Source organism: Dysidea avara, chromosome 12, assembly GCF_963678975.1.
Source record: "Dysidea avara chromosome 12, odDysAvar1.4, whole genome shotgun sequence".
NCBI lineage: Eukaryota > Metazoa > Porifera > Demospongiae > Dictyoceratida > Dysideidae > Dysidea > Dysidea avara.
Window position 1 is genome coordinate 7,849,191 of NC_089283.1, and position 23,431 is coordinate 7,872,621.

The following is a 23,431-nucleotide window of genomic DNA, read 5'->3' on the forward strand; positions in this document are numbered from 1 at the left end:
TTTGCAAAAACTAGCTACCTTTGAGTCTTTGACTGTGAAGCAAAATTTGATTGTCAATTGCAATATGGTCATAGCAGATGTAAAAGCTAAATCTATATGTGACAGAGCCATTCCTTTTTATTTAAAATTTTGTTGTCTTGTATACTAGACATGAAACCAACCAATGTATATGGCAATTGGCAGTTTTGTATTGTCGCACTTGTCTGTTGAGGTACTTATATCAAAGCAATCTAGCAGCTTTATGCAGTAAACTAAGCAATCAAATACCTATGAAGCTTACTTTTAGCAAACATGAGGAAGCATGGACAAGATACAGCAATTATAATGGCACAAGTAATGTCAAACATCAAACAGTGCTTGTATGTGCAGTGTGGTACTGTATATTAGCTGTTGCTAACAAGGAGGATCTCTATAGTGAGGGATGATCAATGAATAAATAGTTAATGACAGCTCAATCGCAACACCTTAATACATGGTCTGGTCAAAGCATGGCTATTTGTTGTTACACTAGGTATGTGTGCTCAATGTACAATGTGTTCCAACTATATTTCCTGCTGTTATTAATCATTGCCTTGTTTGAGTTTTAAATACTCTGGTTGAACAAGTTATATGGTTCTACACAGCAAATACAGTTTTCTGGTTTTAAGTATCCTTTTTCTTATAGTATAAATTGAGGTTCACTGGGGTAAGATTGTCCTACCTAGTGAAGTGCGATATTAGGATTTTGGTTTCGGTACGATATTGATATGATAATTTGTAAAATATTGAAATTTCGATATTTTTTTCTTTTGATTAGCTAATTGCATGGGCAGCCAATATTTACAATTATGCTTTAACTAGAATTTGTGATGAAGCTAATAACAAGTCTTGGAAACTGGTAGATGCCTTTTAAAAATGGCCAAACTGTACAGAACTGAACTTCATTTCTACCGGACACACCAAAAATTTTAAATTATCAAATTTATTGAAAATTGTAGCAAAATATTGACTATACGATAATTATTGATATCAGTTAATAAAAATATTGAGATTAATGCGATATTAGTATTGACAAAATTATAGCAATGTCAATAATTTTTCAGTATATTGCACATCACTAGTCCAACCCTGATATTGAATCTAAAAGAAATTATAATAGTCATACCAAGGCATTAATAAAGCCACAAATTATAATAAAGGCCCAAAACTAAAACCATAATACATGTACCACTATTTTAATATTTCTGATTTATTATTTTGTGATCAGCACTTTTTGCACAGCTATGTTTAGCAATAGCAAGGTACATACGGTGTTATCTTTCATTATAATATGCTGGACAATGGTTCTTGGCAATACCACAGGGGCCTAACCACGAGCGAATAATACAAATGAGGCAATTGACAGATTTCAGGGGTCTAAATGTGTGTTGTACACTAACTAACATAAATGGGACAATGAACAAGTGTCCTGACCTATCTGTGCAGCAGGTGTGACCTATACACAGTATACATTAACACCACTCCTGCCATACTGGTATTACCCTTAGGCTTTAGATCATATCCCTAGAGGAGTTTCTAAGGGTTTCTGGACTGCACACACCAGGAATACTATTTTTTACTAATAAATCAGCAATAAAAAGCAATTAGGAAAAGGGGAAAAAACAGTAGCTGTGTGTTGTTATTAATTTTTTAATTGTTTCTTTTGTTTTTTTGGCTTATGATTAAGCCGACGGTTTATCTCATCAATCGCAATAACGCAGGCCCTCCACTCCTCTTCCACAGTTCCCTCAGTTTCTTTCCTGGGCCAATGCTGAAACACAATGCTTTGTATATATTCAATCAATACTGGATTGAGTTTTAATTTTGATAACTGTCCGGCCACATTAGACTTCTTCCTTGTCTCCAAATCAAACAGTGCCACATTTAACCTAGCAGCAAAGTTTTTTCTAGAACAACTTTTTTCTTTAATGTATAGTATATCAGCAGTATCTAGCATTCCACTTGATGCCTCAACAGTTTCAAAATTCCCAGGAAAATGATCTGACTGACTGTTATCATCAAGACTAAATGTGTGGATACTGCTACTTGAGACATCCATACTGCTGGAGGTAGGTGTAGTTACTGCAACTGTGCTATTGCTGCTCGTATCAATCAAGTTTGGAACTGTGACGTTTGTAGCACTCATACTCTCACTGATAGTCACATTACTGGTTCCATCAATGACAACATTAGAATCAGCACATGGAGATGGTGCCAATCCATTAGGTTGGTATCTTCTTGGACTTATTAACTGAGCAAGAATCTTTGACATCACTTTCTGTGATTCATTGAATTTTGTGTTGATCAATGTGATACCTGATCGCAGCTCATCACATATCTTGTTCTAGAAAAGACACAGTGCAAATTATTATATATATTGTAAAGTCAAAAATTGCCTCAGCTAATTTTCAAAGGCAGCATTTACAGCAATAGCACTCTTAAAAGCTAGTATACCAAAAACTAGCATTGGTACAGCAGTTGCCCTACAGTACTTCCAGGATTATATTTCAGATTCATGACAGTACATACGTAAATGAATGTATTGGGAATGAAGCATTAAAATGTAAATCCCCAAGTAAATAACATGCATGGTGATGTCGGTGTTACATTTCTGTACATGAAGCTTGTGCCATCATGCAAGTAATAATAAAATGATGTGAACATGTGGGTTAACTAAACGGCAGAATGCTTGTAAGTAAAATCAATTATCAATACATGTGCAAGCTATATGTAGTATCTGTTATATTACCCAGGTAATATGATCAACAAAAAGAAATAAATTTGTACAAAATCATAGTAGCTACATTTCACACGATTTTACATACCTGTGCACACGTGACATATTATTGTTTCACACATCTCTAGGGGTCCGGGAAATATGCATGCACAATTTTGAGCATAATTACGGGGTAAACAATTGGGAATTAATCTGGCATTTTGAGAGTGTAATTGACATACAATTTCATGCTCAAGGTACTTTAATAGTGCAGTCAGCTACTCTGATATAACAGTCAGCGGAATGATTTTTAGTAGTGACTAAGCATCTTGCCAGCTAAAAGCTAACTTTTCTGTTTAATAGAACAGTGCTCCAAAATCTTTATAAACATTATAAATTGCAATAAAAATTACAATAATTTTGAGAACAGTGAGTTCATTTTGGGAATAATAAAAGCATAATGATAACTTTATTGGAGAAATTCAGAAGAGAAAATTTGGAGAATAATTCCCTGAGGCCTACACACATCAAGCATCGTAGCCCTAACCAACCAGCATGTGTGATGTTTCAGTATACATGTAGCATATACATAATGCATGTTTTTTCACATTCTCCATCACAACACACCTGCTTTTCTTCATTATCTCTGACTGTTTTGGTTAGCATCTTGATATTTGTCTCCAGCTCCAACTCCTGCACAAAAGCATAAAAGACAGCTACATTAAGTTTTAAATTTACAGCAGGTAAAGTTGGTATAAAATATTGAAAAAAATTCATGTGAGCTCAATAGTATCGGTATAAAAAAGTAAAGAAAGAGGTACGACTAGGTCAGTATATGCATAGTGCTAAATTTATTGGCTGCAGCAGCATGATTCACAGTTGTTAATGCCTGTTACAGCACATACTGTAGGTAAACCTGTTAAGTGGTTTCAGTGACAACCCATGTCCCTGTTGAGTATACACGATGAGAACGGTCTATATAAAAGCTATCATTGTTTCATATGAAGATCCATTCTCTGTGCCTTGAAACTTGTTTGCTTATGTGAGTGCGTGGACAGACACACATAAACACATTTTTCCAAAACCAATTTCTACAGTCTACCTTTGCTGGTTGTGGGTAGTTTAAACATATTTTTCAGTATTTTTTTGTTATCACACATGGCCTTGATCCTACCTGTACCGCCCTGGTGTAACCACATATTTACTGATAAACTGTGTCTATAAAAATGCTGTACATTTAAGGAATACTTATAGAAGACCAACACTTTTATCCAGCTAACTAAAAATCAGCTATTATCGTCATTTTTTTGCTCAAAATTAAAACTAATATCTAACACACACAACTTCAAATTAGCAACTCACTGTAAATGAATTTAATGAAGTCATAACATACATGCATACAAGTACACTTGAGACACATAGTCCCTTTGTACCCATCATAAAAAAAAAACACCATAAGTTAGCCACCTTGGCACTACTACTGTAGTTGACTGGAGGATCACTTTGTTGAATGACAACCGAATCTGCTCCGTCTACTTGTCCAAATCCCTCTTCAACAATTGCACAGCATCTCAAAAACTATATAGCATTATCAATAATATAGGACCTGTACATTGTGTACATAAAATGCTTACCTGATCTGTTTCCTCATCACTACTGTACAACTCTATTGGTTGTCTATCATATGGTACAATAGTCTATATAAAGAAAAGTGTGTGGCCACTATAATATCAGTGTATATTAATATATTTTCAACAAGCAGAGTATGTGTAAAACGAAGGCTAACATCACTCTATTCAATGGGTGAAGCATAGTACAAGAAATACTGCACATCCTGTACCTAACAACATGCTTCCATCAACTTTACTAACTCGTGTCCCAACTATCAAGTGAAGTGGCCATTACATTTTGTTTTCAGCTACATTCAATTTGTTACACAGTGTTATAACTGAAGAATGAGTAGCAAATCTAAAATCAATACAGCTACTACAGAAAATACAGATAATTTACAGGGAACTACAATAAATCAACACCTCACATTGTCAACAAAACACAAATAGAACACAAAGGAGGACACAAAGGTAAGTCCATGATGTATGTATTGTATATTCTGTGTATGCCAAAAGGCTATTGTGAAGATGAATTGATAACAGTGAAAGAATCAAACCGTCAGCCTTAATTAGGTGTTATTGACTTGTCTGAAGGCACCAGTCAGTTAGTCAACAGAGAATCTAATCTGTGCTAAAAGTTTGTGGCAACTTATGGGAAGCATTATGGGTTGCACCAAAGGCACCTTTGGGCCTATAACGAATACTGCCAAGGCACAGTAGAGGTATTGTGAGGCTGGTTCCTGGTCAATATTTTTGTGAACATATGTGACTATCTCAGCAAAAACATGTCTAGTTCGTACAACTTCCGAATATCCTTCAGCATTATCAAGGAATAGTTCATCAAAGTTTCAGTAGACAAGTACACAGAAAAATTTGGAATTTTCAACTAGAGTAGGGACCATAGCACATCGATAAAAAGTACTGAAACAAACTGGAGTAGTGCACGATATTAAATCACAGTAAAACAATAAGAAGTATTATATCCCTACTGTGCATTCCCATTATGGTATCTTGAGTACAGTAGAGATATAATATTTCTTATTGTTTTACTGTGATTTAATATCGTGCATTACTCCATGTTTCAGTACTTTATATCGATGTGCTATGATCCCTATTCTAGTTGAAAATTCCAAATTTTTCTGTGTACTTGTTGTTAACTTTCTTTGTAAATAATTATTATGACTGGTGAACCCACGCAAACCGCATCTGAAATGGTGCCGCATGCCCAAATCATTGTCTGAAAAGTGAAGTATCCATTACACTTCGTTGTCAGCTATGTTCAACGGATTATGCAGCATTTCGAATCAAGAACTGTTCGAAAAGCACCTCTGCAATCCACAAGATGCATACCGAAAGAAAGAAATGGTGTCGCGTGCTCCAGTTATATCAGTTATCGTCTGAAAAGTGAAATATCCATTACACTTCATTGTCGGCTATGTTCAACCTGTTACACAGTAGTACGAATCAAGAAAGCACCTCTAGCTGTTACCAAAATAGCCACTATGACAATTACGGATGATTTCCGTTATGAAAGGGAAGCCATCACATGCTATCGTCAAATCGACACTTTTCGCTGTCAGCAAAGATGAATGGGACACAAAGGAGGACACTGGTAAGTCCATGAAGAATGCATTGAACGTACTGCAGTATGCAAAAAGGCACCTGTCGGGCCGAAGCGATGTCGAACAGTGAAAAAATTAAGCCTGTAGCCTTAGCTGTTATCGAGTTACGCTTGTCTGAAGGCATCAGTCAGTCAGTCAGTAGAAAATTCCGTTAAATATATATATATTTTTTTAAAATTCCATAGCAACTTGTTGAAAGCGTTTCGGGTTGATCTGAAAGCTTGTTTGGGCTTAGTTTTACCTAACCAATACTGCCTCATCATTGTCTGGGGAAATTGAGGTTGCTTTTTGGATGATCTTATTTCATGGGCCATGCCTACTCCCTACTATCGTAGTGTATGATTATGGTGAGTAGTTTTGGAATTACAGCGCTAGACAGTAGGGAAACCAAGGAAATTGATTTGTACAGTGACTATACTAAAAACAAACTACAGGCACTTACATTCGCAGCCATAACTTCCGTTTGGATTAGTCTACAGAATTGGGATTTAGCTTACAATGTCCACCATGGATTGGCAGATCAACCAAGGTATAGTTTTAATCCTGCAGTCACTGGCGCATATAGTATGTTCACGTTGAGCTGAATCCTGAAAAACAGCTAAAAAATAAGTGTTTTTTTTCAACAGAGTTAATATTTCAGCCAACCAGATGATTATTGGTAACAGCAAAGGTGTCAACAACAGACACATATGGTTTTGCTCCATTATAAGTTCAGGAAAGGGCTGTAATGGACACTGTACTTGTATGGCTTTGCCATAGGAAATGTATTGTACAAATTTTGATTGGCCATAAATACTATGTCAAACATTTGAACAAAACGATTCTGAAATATTTTTAGCGGGTCAAGCAGTACTACAAATGAGCCAAATTTCAAGATCGTGTGTAATTTCATCCATGAGTTATTAATGTTTTTGAGGATTCAGCTCAACATGAACATACTATAGGTGTATGAAGGCGGTTTTACTGAAAAAAATGGCAACAATTTTGTTTACGTCTACCACATCGTAAACAAACGTATGTGGCACACAAACCATTGGGGCTACAGAAATGAAATAACGATTGTTGTACCCCTAATGAGTAGGCAAATAAGATGGTATATAAGTTTAATCAATTTAAGACTTTCTTTCCGGAGTAATGGTTAGATTAAAACTTGCATAAATTTTCTTTGTAATACACACGATTTCACTTTAATTTCGAACTAGATGGGTTTTGTTGAGACAGTCACATATTATGATGAAGACACTTACATATTATCAAGAGTTCATAACATAAAGTAGTAAGAGAGAGTGTCCAATAGGAGTACATTCCAGCAAATACACTGAGTAAGATAGAATATCAACACCTTGGTTTGTACAAAGGTTTCGCCATCTCAACACATATCAACACTTGCCTTCCACCAGTAAATGTGTCAATTGGATCAAAACATTCAAAAGTCTAATTTTACTCAGTGTGTTTGTACAAGCTATATTGGCAGTTTGACACTTTTCCTTAATATTGTATATTATAAACTCTTGGTATTATAATAGCGTATATTTAAGTGAGCAAGAATCAATTTGTATAGGATTTTATCAGGTAGCCACAAGGCAAGCCATCATCAACCAACAGCAAGCAGGAGTCTCAGAGACATACTGTACTATACCATATTGCTTCAAATTACGGCCAGTACAGTACAAACACCTGGCCTCATGTAGTCACTGGAGGTATGCATAGGTAGCGGAAGAGTGTTAGAGTTGGTGGTGTCTGAAGAGAAATTTAAGTGTCAAGAAATGGTTTAGTGGCTAATTAAATACTATTTTATTTTAATTAGTGTTGTACCGATTCCCAAAGGGAAACCAATATCCGATATATTTTTACCCAGTTTTACTGATAGTTAACCGATACCCAATTGTAGGCCTCTACAAGTTATAGTTGTGCATACTTCACACTAAAAGTAGAGCTAGTAAAGCCAATGCTGTGAGATTGTACACTTACCTCAACTCAAAGTTGCTGGTCAGACAAGTGGGCTGGACCTGAACCATGACTGTTTATCTTAGTGGTTACCACAAAACATAAACAAATTACCTGAGTACATACCAGAGCCTTTGACACCAGCCCTCCATTGGTATTGCAGCTGCAGAAGCTGAATAGACTAATAATCTGCTGGCCACAGCCCGTCACAACTGATTTCCGATTATGGTAAAAACAGCTAATCATCAGCTTCTACCGATTGCCGATTACCAATCCGATTATCCGTACAACTCTAATTTTAATACATGTTTGACTGGTGACTGCTCTATTAGAGTATCTCGGTCTTTTCCGGAAACTTTGCAAGTGTTCATGTGACAATTATTGTGCAATACACTTATTTTATAATAAGCAACTATACGCACACTTACATTGGGTGGAATTGTTCTCAGAGGGGGTTTTCCCACTCTAATGTTCATATCAACATCATCCTTCTTACTCTTTTTCTTCTGTTGATTTTCCTTACTCCTTTTAGTCCTTTTAGTAGATACAGTGGTCAGTTGTCCATTCTATATGTAGATACAAATAACAATTTTTCCAGGGATATTACAAAAAGGAAGTAGACTTTATGTAGGAATTGAAGTATTTATGTGACTGCACCTGCAAGTTAAGTTGTGTGTTTAATTACAGCAAGTGCTGATAGCTTATTTTCTGAAGTATCACCGTACAAAGTAGAAATAGAAGTAGTTATAAGACTGCATCTGCAAGGTTAAGTTTACAGCAGAGTTTACAGTAAATGCTGATAGCTTATTTTCTGAATCATCACTGTACAAATCAATTGTTTTGTTATTACCAATTTGTAGTATTGCAGCTTCAAAAGCTTTTGGCTACTGAAGTTGACACTGAAGGAATTCAAGAATGTGTGAACATGTCAATCTGATTAGGAGAAGCTAGGGCTTAAAGAATAGCTGTTTGTGAGCATACTATAACAATTCCCCTGTGAAGAAATAAAAACAGGTAGATTGGTTGCATAATCTTTAACCTCATTTTCAATTTGTCTTCTCTTGCATCCTCTTTTCTTAGGCTCATGTTCATTCACTTCAGTTTGTAACACTTCAGTATACTCATCTACTACAGTTGGTAATAAGTCATTTGGCTCAGTGGAATTCTCAGCTTCCTCTTCAGTGCTATGCTCTTCCTCTTCCATGAATTTGTCATCATTGGCATTACAATAGCTTTCAGTTTCTAAAACGACATAATTCACCACATACATAAATTCAGCTCAAAATTAAACATACAGTAGTAGAGCATATGCACCAGTGTCTAACACGGGCCAGTTTGGCTCACAGTCCACATCCAAAGACCCTGCTAATATTGGCTATCACGGGAGCATTGTGTCCAATGAATGATTTTACATGTTGTAAATGAAGCAACCAATGTTCATAATTTCATTTACCAATCAAAATTTTAGAACATTCTATGTGTATCCAATGAGAAGTCCTCAAATTTACACTCTATTACAGTATTACAATAATACTAACAAATAGTCAAATAAAACAATAAAATGCAGTACAACTATACTGTCTTCAATAATCATAATTGTGTCTGCAGATAAGAAGAAATGTGGGTAAAAATAAACCCAAAATCAAAAATAGTTGGCTTTGGGGGCCTTGTAAGTACAAAAAGAAGTGAAATCCACACAAAACAGCGTGATGAAGATAGGGTGTGGCCCTTCATTATTAGCATTAACATCATTGCAGCCATTTCTTAATTGGTGCAGTATACCTCTCGAGTGCAGCCACTCAACTTCAAGTAGTAGATACATGAATCTGGGCCACTACTCAAGCAGAACTCGTGAAGAAAAAACTGGTAACAATCAGACTCATGAGTACAGCTGGTACAAGCCTAATAACTAATGTATAATACAATTTTTTTGAGGTACGTATGTAATTATAGCGTATAGATTAGTAAAATTAATGTAACGATTTTTGAGAGCTCATTTTTGAGGATCAATAGTTTTTCATACAAGTTACCTTTTGTGTAGCACAGCAGAAATCTAATAATAACCAGAATCAGCAGACAAACAACTGTGAAATCATGTCCTTCAAAATAATAATAAACATACACACACACGCATGCACACATTTTTGACCACAACCCCATATTTTTCGAATTCTAATTTTTTCTTAACCAGAGAATGGTCAAAGTTTCAGTCTCAGAAGCCAGAAGCTAGAGCATAACAAAGGGCTAACAGTAGAAAAATATAATTTGTACAGCGATAATATAGAAAATTAACTACAGGTACTTATTTAATGGTCATAACTTACAAATGCAGCCTTATACAAAGACTTGCACCATCACGTCCCTCGTAAGCAGGTAAATCCACACCTGGGTATTTCTTACACAATCAGGGCAAAGGCAAAAATAAAGAAAAAGATGAGAGTGAACCGCATGTCTGCCTAGTGGTAAACTAATGAACATAATTATCTGGATGCACTGACACAAAACAAACTCTACTTGCTTTGGGGAATATGATGATAGCCATTAGCACCTTTCTTCATTTCAAACATGGTGCTCAAAAATTTAATAATCTTTTACTTGTAAGTACTGTATTTTACTCTTACATGTGTTTAATGTACCGTATAGCGCGAAATTTTCGTAGCGCTAAAATTTCGTAAAATTTTGGATATTTTGGTAAATAAAACTTTCGTAGAAAATAATTTCGTATAGCTATACACAGCTGCCATCACGCGTTCCGTTGATTCAGCACTGTGAGCTAGCACGTTACAGAATCCAGCTCGAACAATGGGTAAAGAATTACAGTTTAGTTCCTGCGTGAGAGGATACCACGTGTACCAGGACAGATGGTTACCGGTACGAGATGAAATGCTGGCTTGCTAACGGGAGACAGGCAATGTATACGATCCCTTTGCAGTCAAGGTGGTAAAAACTGGAGTTGCCGTGGGCCACGTTCCCAGAAAGATTAGCTCTACATGCTCTCTATTTTTGAGACACGAAGGGATAATCACTTGTAAGATAACTGACCCTAAGATACGATACTCACGAGATCTAGAGCAAGGCGGCCTTGAAATTCCATGTATGTTACCGTTTCAGGGTGAATGTGAGCTACTGGCTAAGGTTCAAAAGCTTTTGTCACTTAGCATGAAGAACATATTGCTTAATAAGCTAAGTGAATTCAGGTTCATGGTGATGTTGAAAAGATCAAACAAGAGCCAAAGGAAAAAGACTTCGCACTGCCTGAAGCTAAAAGAATAAAGGTGGAGGACACTGACAAGAAGCAGACATGCAGTTTCCAAGAAGTTTGGGCTATGTGAACAGGTACCAAGATAAAATTATTTCAAGAAGACAAAGTCTTGATAGAGGGTAATAGACAGCTAAACGACAAGCATATAAATTTTGTACAGGCCATGCTTAGAAACCAATTTCCACAATGTTGTGGATTACAGAACACACTACTTCAACATCGACATAAATACAGCGTATCTACCAAAATGATACAGATATTACACGTCCATGATAACCATTGGGTTGTGATATCAAATCTCCATTGCCTTGACAATGAAATACGATATTATGATACAATCTATAGTGACATTGACCAGCAAACACATGATTTCCTGAACAACATGTTTGATGAGGATATCACAGTCACAGTGGATACTCAGATGCAGAAGCAGGAAGGCAATAGAGATTGTGGTATTTTTTGCATTGCTGTAACCACTTCACTGCTACACAACCAAATTCCTGGGCCATTCACACAGTTACTTCTCCGTCCCCACTTAATTCACTGTATTGAGAACAAACAGATGATCCCTTTTCCCTAAGAACTCAATCATGCCATTGTTAATGAATGTAGTTAATCAATTTATTAATAACTGAAGTTTGATTCTAGTTACAACATGTATAAATATAACATTATAATACACATTATTACATTTTACAAAGTTAACATGTCAGAGATACCTACATGTTTAAAACCATTTGTGATTATATTAGGATGTCTTTTAAGATAGTCATATAAATCTATCATCCATTGGGCACCAACAGGTTTGACAACACTGAGTCTCAAGTCAACTGGTTGGATATCTTGTCCACTATCCTGCTGATCAATAATTCTATCAGCATACCAACCCTCAAATTTAGTTCGCATAAAGTGTTTTGCAGCCCGATTTACGCTTACATCTAGGGGCTGCAAACAGTCAGTACAATTTGCAGGCACCAACACATACATAAGATGGTTTTCTTCCAACAAATTTAAGACTTTCTGAGTTGTCTGCCCCTTGAAATGGTCTAAAATCACCAGCCCAGTATGTGTTGGTGATAAACCCAATCTCTTCCTAGTATCATTCATGTATGGAACAATCACTAACTTGATGTCGATCATAGTGTCCTCATTACACCAGTGATTGGGAGTGTGTGTTATGTGCCATCCTTCAGGAAAGTCAATCAATGGATAACATTTTGGTGTCTTTCCTTCATATACCAATTGTATTGGCAAAAATCTTCCAGTAAGGGTCCCAGCAAATGTGGCTGTTATTTGCCGTTTGTCGTCCTGTCCAATTAATTCTATCCTCTTTGAACCTTCAGTAGCCATAGTCCAATTAGAAACAGGAATATATTTGATTGCGGTTTGATCCCAATTTAGGATCATATCATCAGGCACTTCTTCCATGACAACAACCACTTTGATATCCATCAAAAAGTTTTCTTTTATTTCATCAAAGTTAGACACTGTGACTTTAGACTTTTTGGTTGTGGCTTTTCTCTTTACAAACTTCATTTTGGATAAAAGGTACTTTGCCCAATCCTTTTTCATGGGCAATACCACATAGCCACCATTACACTCCAACAATACTGGCCTCAATCGTCTAACAATGCCTGATGCTGCTCCAATAACAATGGCAGTGTTTATTACTCCTCCTGCTTCACGCACAGCATGAATATATTTCATCACGTATGTTACAATTTCTTCAGGAAGTGTTGGTGGCCGTCCTCTTTTCTTACCGTGTAGTTCTGTCACTGTCTCGTGCTCCCTCCGCTGTTGAATCAATATTACCTTTCTCCAGTCACACACTGTGGTGTATCTTAAACCAGGAAATTCCCTTACATATTGGCGAACTGCAGCACTGGGGCCGTTTATCAGTGCGTAGTTTCCTATGATGGCCTTCTGTTGGGGTGTAAACTTCTGATAACAACCTCTCTTCTTTGTAATACTGCCTTCAGACTGATTCACTACAGCTTTCTCAACTTCCTCGTTTGCGGCACTGATTGCTGTTGATGGGACTTCGCGTGACAGCGGACCATCTGGGGAAGGTAGTACTACTTGAGGTGATGAAGACGTCACCTTAAAAAACTTAAACAAATTAAGCTGGCTCACGGCAGCAACTCGTGCCAACACAACACCACTCCGTAAACTAAACACGCGCTTCACTTAAAACCTAAATATTCGTAGTAAAAAATAATTCGTAATTGCTGAATCATTACGAAAATTACGAAATTTTTACACTACGAAAATTTGGCGCTATACGGTATTCTACTGTACAATTATGAAGGATTGTGCAAAATGTAGGATTCTTGCAGCTCAGGTCACATAAAATGATAATGCACTCACATGTACAGTTGATACAAGTCATATACACTACACAAACATGATTTACCTAATGTAGTAGCCATGACACAGCGTGATCCTGTATAAGTACAATGATGGTGTAATGATGTCAAATTATAACATATATACCTTGTGGAGTTGATGGGATGGTACTGTCAATATGTTCATCTGAATAAAGGGGTAAAAAGCAGTGAATATGTGACCATGTGAGTTAATAATGTTGGACTATCCTCAAATTTCTTTCTATTACATGTATTATATGTACATACACGAGTTCACCTGATAAGATAGATATCGTGGTATCTGGTGATGCTCTATCTGATGGTACCATCCCACCATTTATCCGTGCTTCAACAACCTTGTCCAGTTTGCTACAGCTGTTGGCAACAATTCTTCCTTCAGTATCCAGTAATTTATTTGGTGTTACTAGAATGTTTAGTACTCTCAAAGGTAGTTCCACACTATAAGAATTACCTGGTTCTTCATCTGCAACACTCCATGGTACTACATGATACAAAACACATGATAATCTATTAGTATTAAGGTACGTACAGTATCTATGCAGTGCTATTCTGGGGTCCCAGCCAATACTAGGTAAGGTGTGAGCCAGTACAACTTAGTAACTCAATTCCATACCATTTTATGGCTAACATGTTTTGATGATGGAATTGAGTTCTTGAGACCTTTTCTAAAACATTTTAGCCCCTTAAGCACTTCCAAAAATGTTGGTATTTTTTTGCCAGAGGGCAGAATTTAAAAGGATGCAGGCACATGTTTTTGAACTGATACCTAAATTCTTTAACAAGCACACTTTTTGAGTAAGTGATATTCTTACGTATTTATAACCCTATAAATTTGAAGGTATGTAGTTGCCATCCAACAGCAAAAATGATTAAAATTTTATGTGCATTACACATGCCTCATCTTGTCTGTCTTACAGCTTTTACTTCTCACCTACTAGCTGCTTTTACCGTTTAATGGTTTTGCTCATGTGGGTGCTTATGGACAAACATAGGTAGATATAGGTACACACAAAAGCTTTTACGAAAGCAATTTCCGTAAACCAGGTATGTGCTGCTGGTAAAAACATTATTAATTTTAAAATGAAGTAGGGATCCAAGTGATAAATTATAACATAGCACAGTGGGAAAATCCCTACATTGGCATTGGAAAAAAGTAGTGGAACAAGATATATGAATGATGGTATGACTAGTTTGTATTTTTCTTTATATAAGGGTCTTATCTAGTGAATGATTTTGAATAGCAAAACAATTGATTTGTACAGTGATATACAGAAAATAAATTACAGGTACTCATTTAACCAATCATAAGTCATGAGTGCAATAGAAGTGGGACTTGTCCCATTGTGTCTGCCATGAATTGGGGGAATTCATTAAGGGGATGTTTTTAGCTTATATCCACCCTTGCTTTCAAGCAAGGCTGCTCAAGCTTAGAAACAGTGTTACATTTTACTTCTACACACTTAACTCACGACTGCTTCACAGTACAGAAGTAAAACAAAGATATCTTTTCTCTCCATGAAGAGAAGAATCAGATAGTTTATTAGATGTATCAGTTTGAGTATTATTAACAAAACATGCATAACATCATTTTGTAACACGTGTCTTTTACTCAATGCATCAAACATGGGTCAAGCACTTATGCTAATAAGCACTATTAGGAGCTTATTAGTGCTGAAGACACCTTAGGCGCTTATAAACACTTATGCCTTACTTCAAAGAATTTGCATCTACCTTATTTCATAGTCCAGTAAGGTATTACACACCAAATGTGCAATGTTGGCAATAAAATACAGTGTTAGCATAACTGTGTTTATGCAAGCTGAATATAAAGCCATATACTTCAAAGTGCCACAGTCTTTTACTCCAGTTATATCACAGAAGTCATACAATCTTAGTTATTAACACTCACCCCTCCTCCGACTTGGTGTCAATAACCAGATATTCTACTCCTACTGTGATATAACTAAAACTAATTTTAACTGAATCGAAGTAGGGGTTAAACTAACAAAAATTTGTAATTTTCAACTAGAGTAGGGACCATAGTACATCGATAAAAAGTATTGAAACAAGCTGGAGAAGTGCACGATATTAAATCACAGTAAAACAATAAGAAGTGTTATATCCCTACTGTGCTCAATATCGTGCACTACTCCACCTTGTTTCAGTACTTTTTATTGATGTGCTATGTCCCTACTCTAGTTGAAAATTACAAATTTTTCTGTGTATTTGTTTGTTAACTTTTTTTTGTAAATAATTATTATGACTAGTGACCCACACATACTGCATCTGAAATGGTGCTGTGTGCCCCAGCTCTTATTTATCGTCTGAAAAGTGAAGTATCCATTATGCTTCGTTGTCAGCTATGTTCAACCCGTTACACAGTATTTTGGATCAAGAACTGTTCCAAAAGCACCTCTGCAATACATGCATATTAAAATAAAGAAATGGTGCCATGCTCCCCAGTTATATCAATTATCGTCTGAAAAGTCAAGTATCCATTATGCTTCGTCATCGGCTATGTCCAACCCTTTACACAGCAGTACGAATCAAGAACTGTCTGAATAACTAACTAACTGTTCGAAAAGTATCTCTGCAATCAAAATAGCCACTATGAAAAATACGGACGATTTCCGTTGCGAAGGGAAGCCATCACGTGCTACCACCAAATCGACACTTTTCGCTGTCAGCAAAATATATGGGACACAAAGGAGGACACTGGTAAGTCCATGAAGAATGCATTGTACGTACTGCGGTAAGCCAAAAGGCACCTCTCGGCTGAAGCGACGTCAAACAATGAAAAAATCAAGCCCATAGCCATAGCTGTTAGTGAGCTACGCTTGTCTGAAGGCATCAGGCAGTCACTAGAAAATTCCGTTAAATAAATTATGTTTAAAATTCCGTAGCAACTTGTTGAAAGTGTTTCAGGTTGATCTAAAAGCTTGTTTTGGCTTAGGTTTACTAACCAATACTGACTCATCGTCGTCAGGGAAAATTGAGGCTGGTTTTGGGTGATGTTATTTCGTGGACCACACCTATCCCTTTGTGGTCCCTACTATACAGTCTATCGTATATGATATAGCTGCTTATATTTCTATGATCACTACTCAAATGCATTTTCTTACAAACTAAAATCCACCAAATCATTTGTCCAATACAAATCTATCTTAGCTACTAACAAATTTGCTGAACTCTCTTTTTTTACCAAAATCCTGTCGTAGCAAATTTGCTCCTGCCAAACTTTCCTGCTATACATGTATTAATCTTAGAACAGCTAACAAATTTCAATCATGTTGTAGAAGTAGCCATATAAAGTTTTGTAATGCTATATGCATACCGACTTTTAAGAACTTATTCCCATAAGCAGTATGTTGGCTAGAAGGGCCCAAATCTTCATGATCTCTAATGTTCCCTTCCATGATCCCTACCTATCATACTATATGATGTTAACTTTACAACAAACATCACCTGATGATACAGATTTCACCACTAGGTGTAGCTTTTCAGTAGAAGTTCTGTTTTTAGTACCCACCAGATTACTTGATGAGGCTAAAATACGAATCATTGAAACTCAAACAGTTAACCAAAATAATAAAATCACCTCCACACATAGTTGAATTTTCTGGTCCTAGAAATAGAAATACCAAGTTATGCACTGGCAACAATTGAACTATATATTACCTGTAGGACATTCAGCTTCACTAGTATTGCTGTTTGGAGAGGTAACTTCAAGACATTTTCTTGTTACAAGTTGATTTAGTGGTCCTCTGTATAGATTAGCATCAATGTGATATTCCAGAGCAGCTATGTAGAGACTTTGATCAGCCATTTCAGTGGGTGCAACTTTTCTGACTAGATCATTATTTGAAATTAACGGATAACGGATCTCTCTAAAAATGTTCTTGATGGTAGCCTTTGTGACTTTCTGGTTGTATTGTTGCCACTTATTTACTGCTAAGAACAGATCTATCTCACTAACGTTGAGATCAGAACTCTTACAGAAAGCAAGCACAACTTCATGTGGAAGTTTAATGAAGTCTGAGTGATGGACAACATCACTAGCATTAGCACACATGTACTTCAAACAATTGTCCAGTAACTGGCAAAAGTTTCTTTCACATGCAAATATGGCAACAGAGATGACATTACTAGTGTCTAATGAAACTGTAGCAAATATGATTAAATTTGTCACCAATGAAATGATCTTGAAGTGCATGGCAGCAATCAGTATATCCAGACTTGTGGCAGAGTTCACGACCACCTTGCCTGTGTAGATGTAACTAACAAGACTGAACAATGTCTCTGCATCCACTGATGGAAGTGGTATCTCCATTTTTCCACTCGTGTGAACATTATCATTGAACATGGCACGGAACACTGGTGAACTAGCTGTTAGTATAGCTTTGTTACCACTCACACTACCACCATCAGATGTTACAAACGTCACATCGTGTGTACTAGGATCTTGTAGTAAAGAGCTTAACACTTCACAACACCAGTTAGGTTCTTCCAGCACCTTCGCATTGTTCTGGTCATGGGTGTTTAATACATCAAGATCTCCCTCAACTTGATTACCACCCGCAGTTTCTTTAAAAGACGATGCCATAGAAGAAGAGTAGAGGTACGGCGTGACACGTGATAGCTAGATGGCGGGACACTGCGAGAGGCGCACTATTAGGGTTGTTAGACGCTGCATGAAGGCATAGTCGATACAGGGCCACTGGGCGCCTATATGGCTGGGGGTCACAGAACTCCAAGGATACCGGATGGGGATGATAAGTGGGAAGTGAGCTAGTAGGGGACAGGTTCTGCATTGCATGTTTATATGGAGTGAAGGACTATATACTGCCTATAGTAGCTAGCTAGCACCGGCCAAGATTAAGTCACCACAGTGGTTTTAACTATCTATGGTCTTACTCTAAATATATAAAGAGATTAGTGAAGTTAAATACTAGAACAGTCAACTGCTGCAATACAACTGCAAAAAAATTCACACATTGTCTTAGCTGAGATAACAGCTATCAAGATCAGCTATCTATAAACATTGTTGATGATACCAAGAATTCGGTATCCATTAATGTCTGAATTTGTATTGTACTCCAGCTGTAGTGCTAGGCTCTGCTGCATGTTATTGTATAAAGGTTTGGATTAGCCATTTTGGTGGGCATACTATGTACGTTAATCAGATCACCATGCATTTTTTTTCAGACAAAAGAACCTCTCTTGCAGATCACAAGTACAGAATATAAATATACATGCCATTGCTAATGTTGATGCTAATATAATTGTACTCAGTGGTGTATACGAATTATGATCTTGAAGAGCTGCTGTATATGTGCTGCAGCATGTAATACAAGCATACCGCACAAAGGAACAGAGGAAAATATTTACAAAAGAAACATGCTTGTACTTACCTTAATATACTCTGCATAGAATTCTACATTTCATATTAGAGATGTTAATGAGACAACATGCATTGATAGAGGTATTTTTTCGGTACACTGTTTAATTTGGTACATAACATAGCAATAATTATACTCTAATAGAATAGTCAGCAATTTATCAATTTTGCATTGCTGCCAAGATTTTCTAGGGCAAAGTGCAACATATTTTTAAACAGTCACTCACAAGCCAGCTAATTGTAAAAATTTTGAGCACAACTTTTGGGCACCGCATCATAGGATGGTGTGAGACACTGGCTAGATGATCTACCAAGTGATCTTAGTGCACGTTCTAGTGACTGACAACAGTCACTGGCTGTATCATGCAGCCCTCATAAGTATTATGTAAAGTTCTGCAACCTTTGTTGTTAAGTTTATGCATTATGCACCACAATGGAAGAGGTTAACATGTAGAGAATAGTTCAAAAAGGAAGTGTGGTCTTGCAACAGTTATATTTTGCATGACTACATCACTATAAGAAACGCAAAATACCTTCACCTTACTATGAGAAAATATAATCGTTACACAATTGTAACTAATTACACTAGTGTATTTATCAGTGTAAAGTCATGCACAAGCATATTTAAATAATTTTAATTATACTACTGTATATACCATGCATGTACTCTTAACCATTAATAAACATTCTGAGATTTTTGTCACGTCACAGTTAATGACAGTTGTACCAGTGGTGCAGCATGCATGCACAATTAATGGTCCTTGTGGTAAATTAAATGTATACAATTTTACTGCGGCTATCATTTTCCAACAATTTCTATCAAAGACCAGGATCGATTTTGCCAAGTTGTCATAGCGTTTCATTTTACAATGACTGGCTTTAGAATCTATGCATAAAACATGTTGAGTGAAATGACATCCATGCATGGCCATTGATAGCTCCAATTGTCACAGCACGCACAGCCAGAAATATCATCAGTATACGCTGTACATATATGAGTATACAGCATGTGTTCAAAGGAACTAGGCACTATATAATACACCTCTTATAACTTACGTATATACACACACATGGGAAAAGTTAACACGTCTGTTGCAGTAAACTGTGTGGTAAGCTGCCAAGTAAATTTACCATTCTATAATTGGCCAGTTATACAACATACCCACTAGAGAGTGATGATAAGGCTGTTGCGAGAGGCAGCGAAATTATGACATCAACAATTAACATTTTACTGGATACATACAGAACCGGCAAGCTTCAATTGTGCTGGAAACTATTGGACTAAAAGTATGACAATTTAATGAACAATTGATTTTCTACCTTCAAAGTAGTTACCAATTGATACAATGCAAACTGATACAGTTATTTAATAGTCCAAACATATGTGCAATAATTCAAAAATAATTTACAATTATGTACCTAATTTAAAAGTGAAATCCTGATAACGCCATTTGTATGGAACATATACACACACAAGAAGACAGGGTAACTTCTCTTGTGGGTGGTCATTACACACCCACCAATTGTAGTAGTAATTGTATTACCAATAATGGAAATGGTGCCATCGTTCTCCTGCCCAGTGTTAAAGGTATCAACATTCATACCAACTGGAGAACTAATGACAAGATTGTCAAGTGAACAAGATTGTACCGCAAGACGGATACCACAGTAAGCCGTGCAAGACTCCATGTGTAGTTTGAAATGTACTGGTTGTTGTTCAGTAGGCTGTACCTTTGTTACACACAGTCCGTTCCATGCAGACTTGCCGGTTTTGGTGAAGACAGTGCCATTAGGTGTTTCAGTTAATGTTATGGTTTTTGGAGTAAGATTAGTGAAAACTGACTCAATTTGCATGTGATCATAACTTGTTTCTCTCTTTGCAACCTGACTGGAGAGCCCGTCAAACTTCCCCGGAAAGAGGTGATACTCCAATGCAGCAGTGTAAAGGCTACTATTAGCCATTTTGGTTTGACGTACTTTATCATACAAATCTGTTTTAGATATTAGTGGATATCGGATCTGCTGAAATATGCTTTCAACAATGGCTTCAGACAATTCTGCTTTATTGCTTTGATACCACTGGTTGACTGCCAAAAACAGTTTTATCTCCTTGATATTAAGTTCAGAGCTCTTGCAAAATTCAAGAACAACTTCATGGGACAGAGTATCAAACTGGGGATCCTCAGTGATCTCGCTTGCATTGGTATACATAAACTGTAAGCATTTTTCCAACAGCTGGCCAAACTTTTTATTGCAGGCTATAGCCACAATAGGGAAAAAGCTTTTAATATCCAAAGATTCTGCAATGTAATCAACCACTTTGGCTTCTAATGATGCGATATTGAAAAATTGAGCAGCGTCTAACAAATTCTCAAAGTATCCACTTTCGACTTTTACCATTCCAGTGTATATAAACTTTAGAAGGTTTGAAAAAGTCTTTGTGTCTACAGTTGGCAAACTGATCTCCTTCTGACTACTCTCTTTCATGTTACCAAATAACATAGCATGGAACACTGGTGAACCAGCTGCTACTATTACCCTATGAGCACTCACACTACCACCATCAGATGTCTTGAATGTTACATCATGTGTACTGGGGTCTTCCAATAACGCACCAAACGCTTTTGGGCACCAGTCTCTATCGTGCAACATGCTGTTTTCGAAATAGGATCCGCTATTGACTTGTCCTTCCTCCGCAGCCATCGCTCGTGAATCTTTACGAATGAATCAACTGCAGTTGCTCTCTTTTATTGTTCCGATATTCGATCAGCTTACTTAATCTTCTAAAAATAAGTCCACACTGACTAATCAAAATGACGTGGCAGTACACTGCGGGTACACTGCATGTCCCAATCTGTTAGAATCTATGTGCGCGCGCCCTTGCCGGTTTTACGCTAGCATCAATACTCTCTAATAGAGCAGTCAGGCTGAAAATGTTATACATTATTCCCTGAATAAGTATGAGTTAGAAACTTGGCCGGCTGCATGTAGCCATCAGGATCTAAGAGTGTGTAGCTACTGCATTTTTTTTTAAAATTTTCCCAGAATTGCTAACAATAATGTCCTTAGCTGTCTGAATGGAGTCTTCACTATATCCTCAACAATGTCATCTCAGTTAGTGGGTTTATCGTGGCATGTCTACTGAGCCTCCACTTCAACCTTTGACTGGAGAGTTCCTCTCCTATATGTATATAGCTACATATTGCTACTGCTAATCAAGATGCTGATACTCATTTGGACATTAAGGCTACTGGCTTCTATAGGGTTCTCTACATTTTGATGTCAGAATAATTAACACATATGCCCCTTCTACCAGCACGAAAGTGTGAAGCACCATCAGTGCAAGGAGAGAGTTCATGAGATCAAATCATGTGTGGAAGTTTTAGTCCACTTGTACTCTAACTTCAGAAGGCCTCAATGACGTACCATACCTAATAAATGGTCTTCCCCCTATCCTGCAAGTAGAAGATGCCTTATTGTAAAGTGATAAACTGACTTTGCTACCATCATATTGCACTCTGCCATCCTGTGGTCATTCCTTTAAATGCCATGTTCCAGCCTCAGTTGACCTAGTACTAGCAGAGGGTTATCTTGGGAGTGTTAAGCCCCACTTCTCAGATTTTTTTTTGTATATAGCTAGCTAGGTTCTGATTTAGAACTCTGAAGGTGTTGGCCAAGCATAGGCTAAGCATTTTTTAAAAAGAAACTTGAGTATATACAGGGGCAGAGGAAGCTTCTACAAGTTGGGTAGGCAACTGTGAGATGACTACCACCAGCATCATAGTTGTGCAAGCATAATCAGCATTTGCAGCATGCTTAGGCTAGCCCCAGAAATTTTCAAAAAATTGCTTTCTGTGATTGAATCTGGAGACAATTTCACATCTATAAAACTATTATAACTGCTAAAATATACCCTAATGGAATGAATAGTCACTGACTTCTCTGTTGGGGTATCGCTGACTGTTCTATTAGAGTATCTCAAGTGACAATATTCAAAAGTGATCCTGGAAAACCAGAGCAACCAGACTGCTTTCTATGGACTTGAAAGTTGGAACATGGCTCAATAGCTACCACTAAAAGTTGGGTAGGCATATGCCTACCCGGTTCTACCACCCCTGCACCAGAACTGAGTGACAGGGGACGAGAGTGCCATTAGGGGTGGTTCTTCTTCCTTAAAATAAACAATCAAGTGTCCTAAATGCACTGAATCCATACAGCAAGTATGCAAGTAGCTATAATTAACTTCCTTACAGAAAGAATATACTCTATAATCATGACTTGAGTATATTCTTTCTGTAAGGAAGTTAATTATAGCTACTTGCATAGCTACTTGCAGTGCACTGATCTGATGCTGTGTGACCCACCTTTGTAACTGAGACAATGAATGTCTCATTTACACTTATTTCTCCTCTCCCATGCCCTTCACATGCCTAGTCCTTACAGCGTCAGCTGGTGTAATGGCTGAAGTGCT

General features: G+C 37.0%; 1 protein-coding gene across 1 annotated transcript; it reads right to left on the reverse strand.

Annotated features, from left to right (window-relative positions):
• Positions 1 to 1,570: 1,570 nt before the first annotated feature.
• On the reverse strand, positions 1,571 to 18,191 carry LOC136240701 (uncharacterized). Its single transcript, XM_066031726.1, has 13 exons — positions 17,241 to 18,191; positions 17,161 to 17,187; positions 17,028 to 17,108; positions 14,014 to 14,043; positions 13,819 to 13,965; positions 13,669 to 13,707; positions 13,589 to 13,618; positions 8,953 to 9,155; positions 8,342 to 8,479; positions 4,369 to 4,431; positions 4,202 to 4,312; positions 3,362 to 3,427; positions 1,571 to 2,362 (listed from the first exon to the last, which is right to left on the reverse strand). Exons 1-13 carry the CDS (start codon positions 18,163 to 18,165, stop codon positions 1,661 to 1,663), a joined length of 2,562 nt encoding a protein of 853 aa, XP_065887798.1. The 5' UTR covers positions 18,166 to 18,191; the 3' UTR covers positions 1,571 to 1,660.
• Positions 18,192 to 23,431: the final 5,240 nt, after the last annotated feature.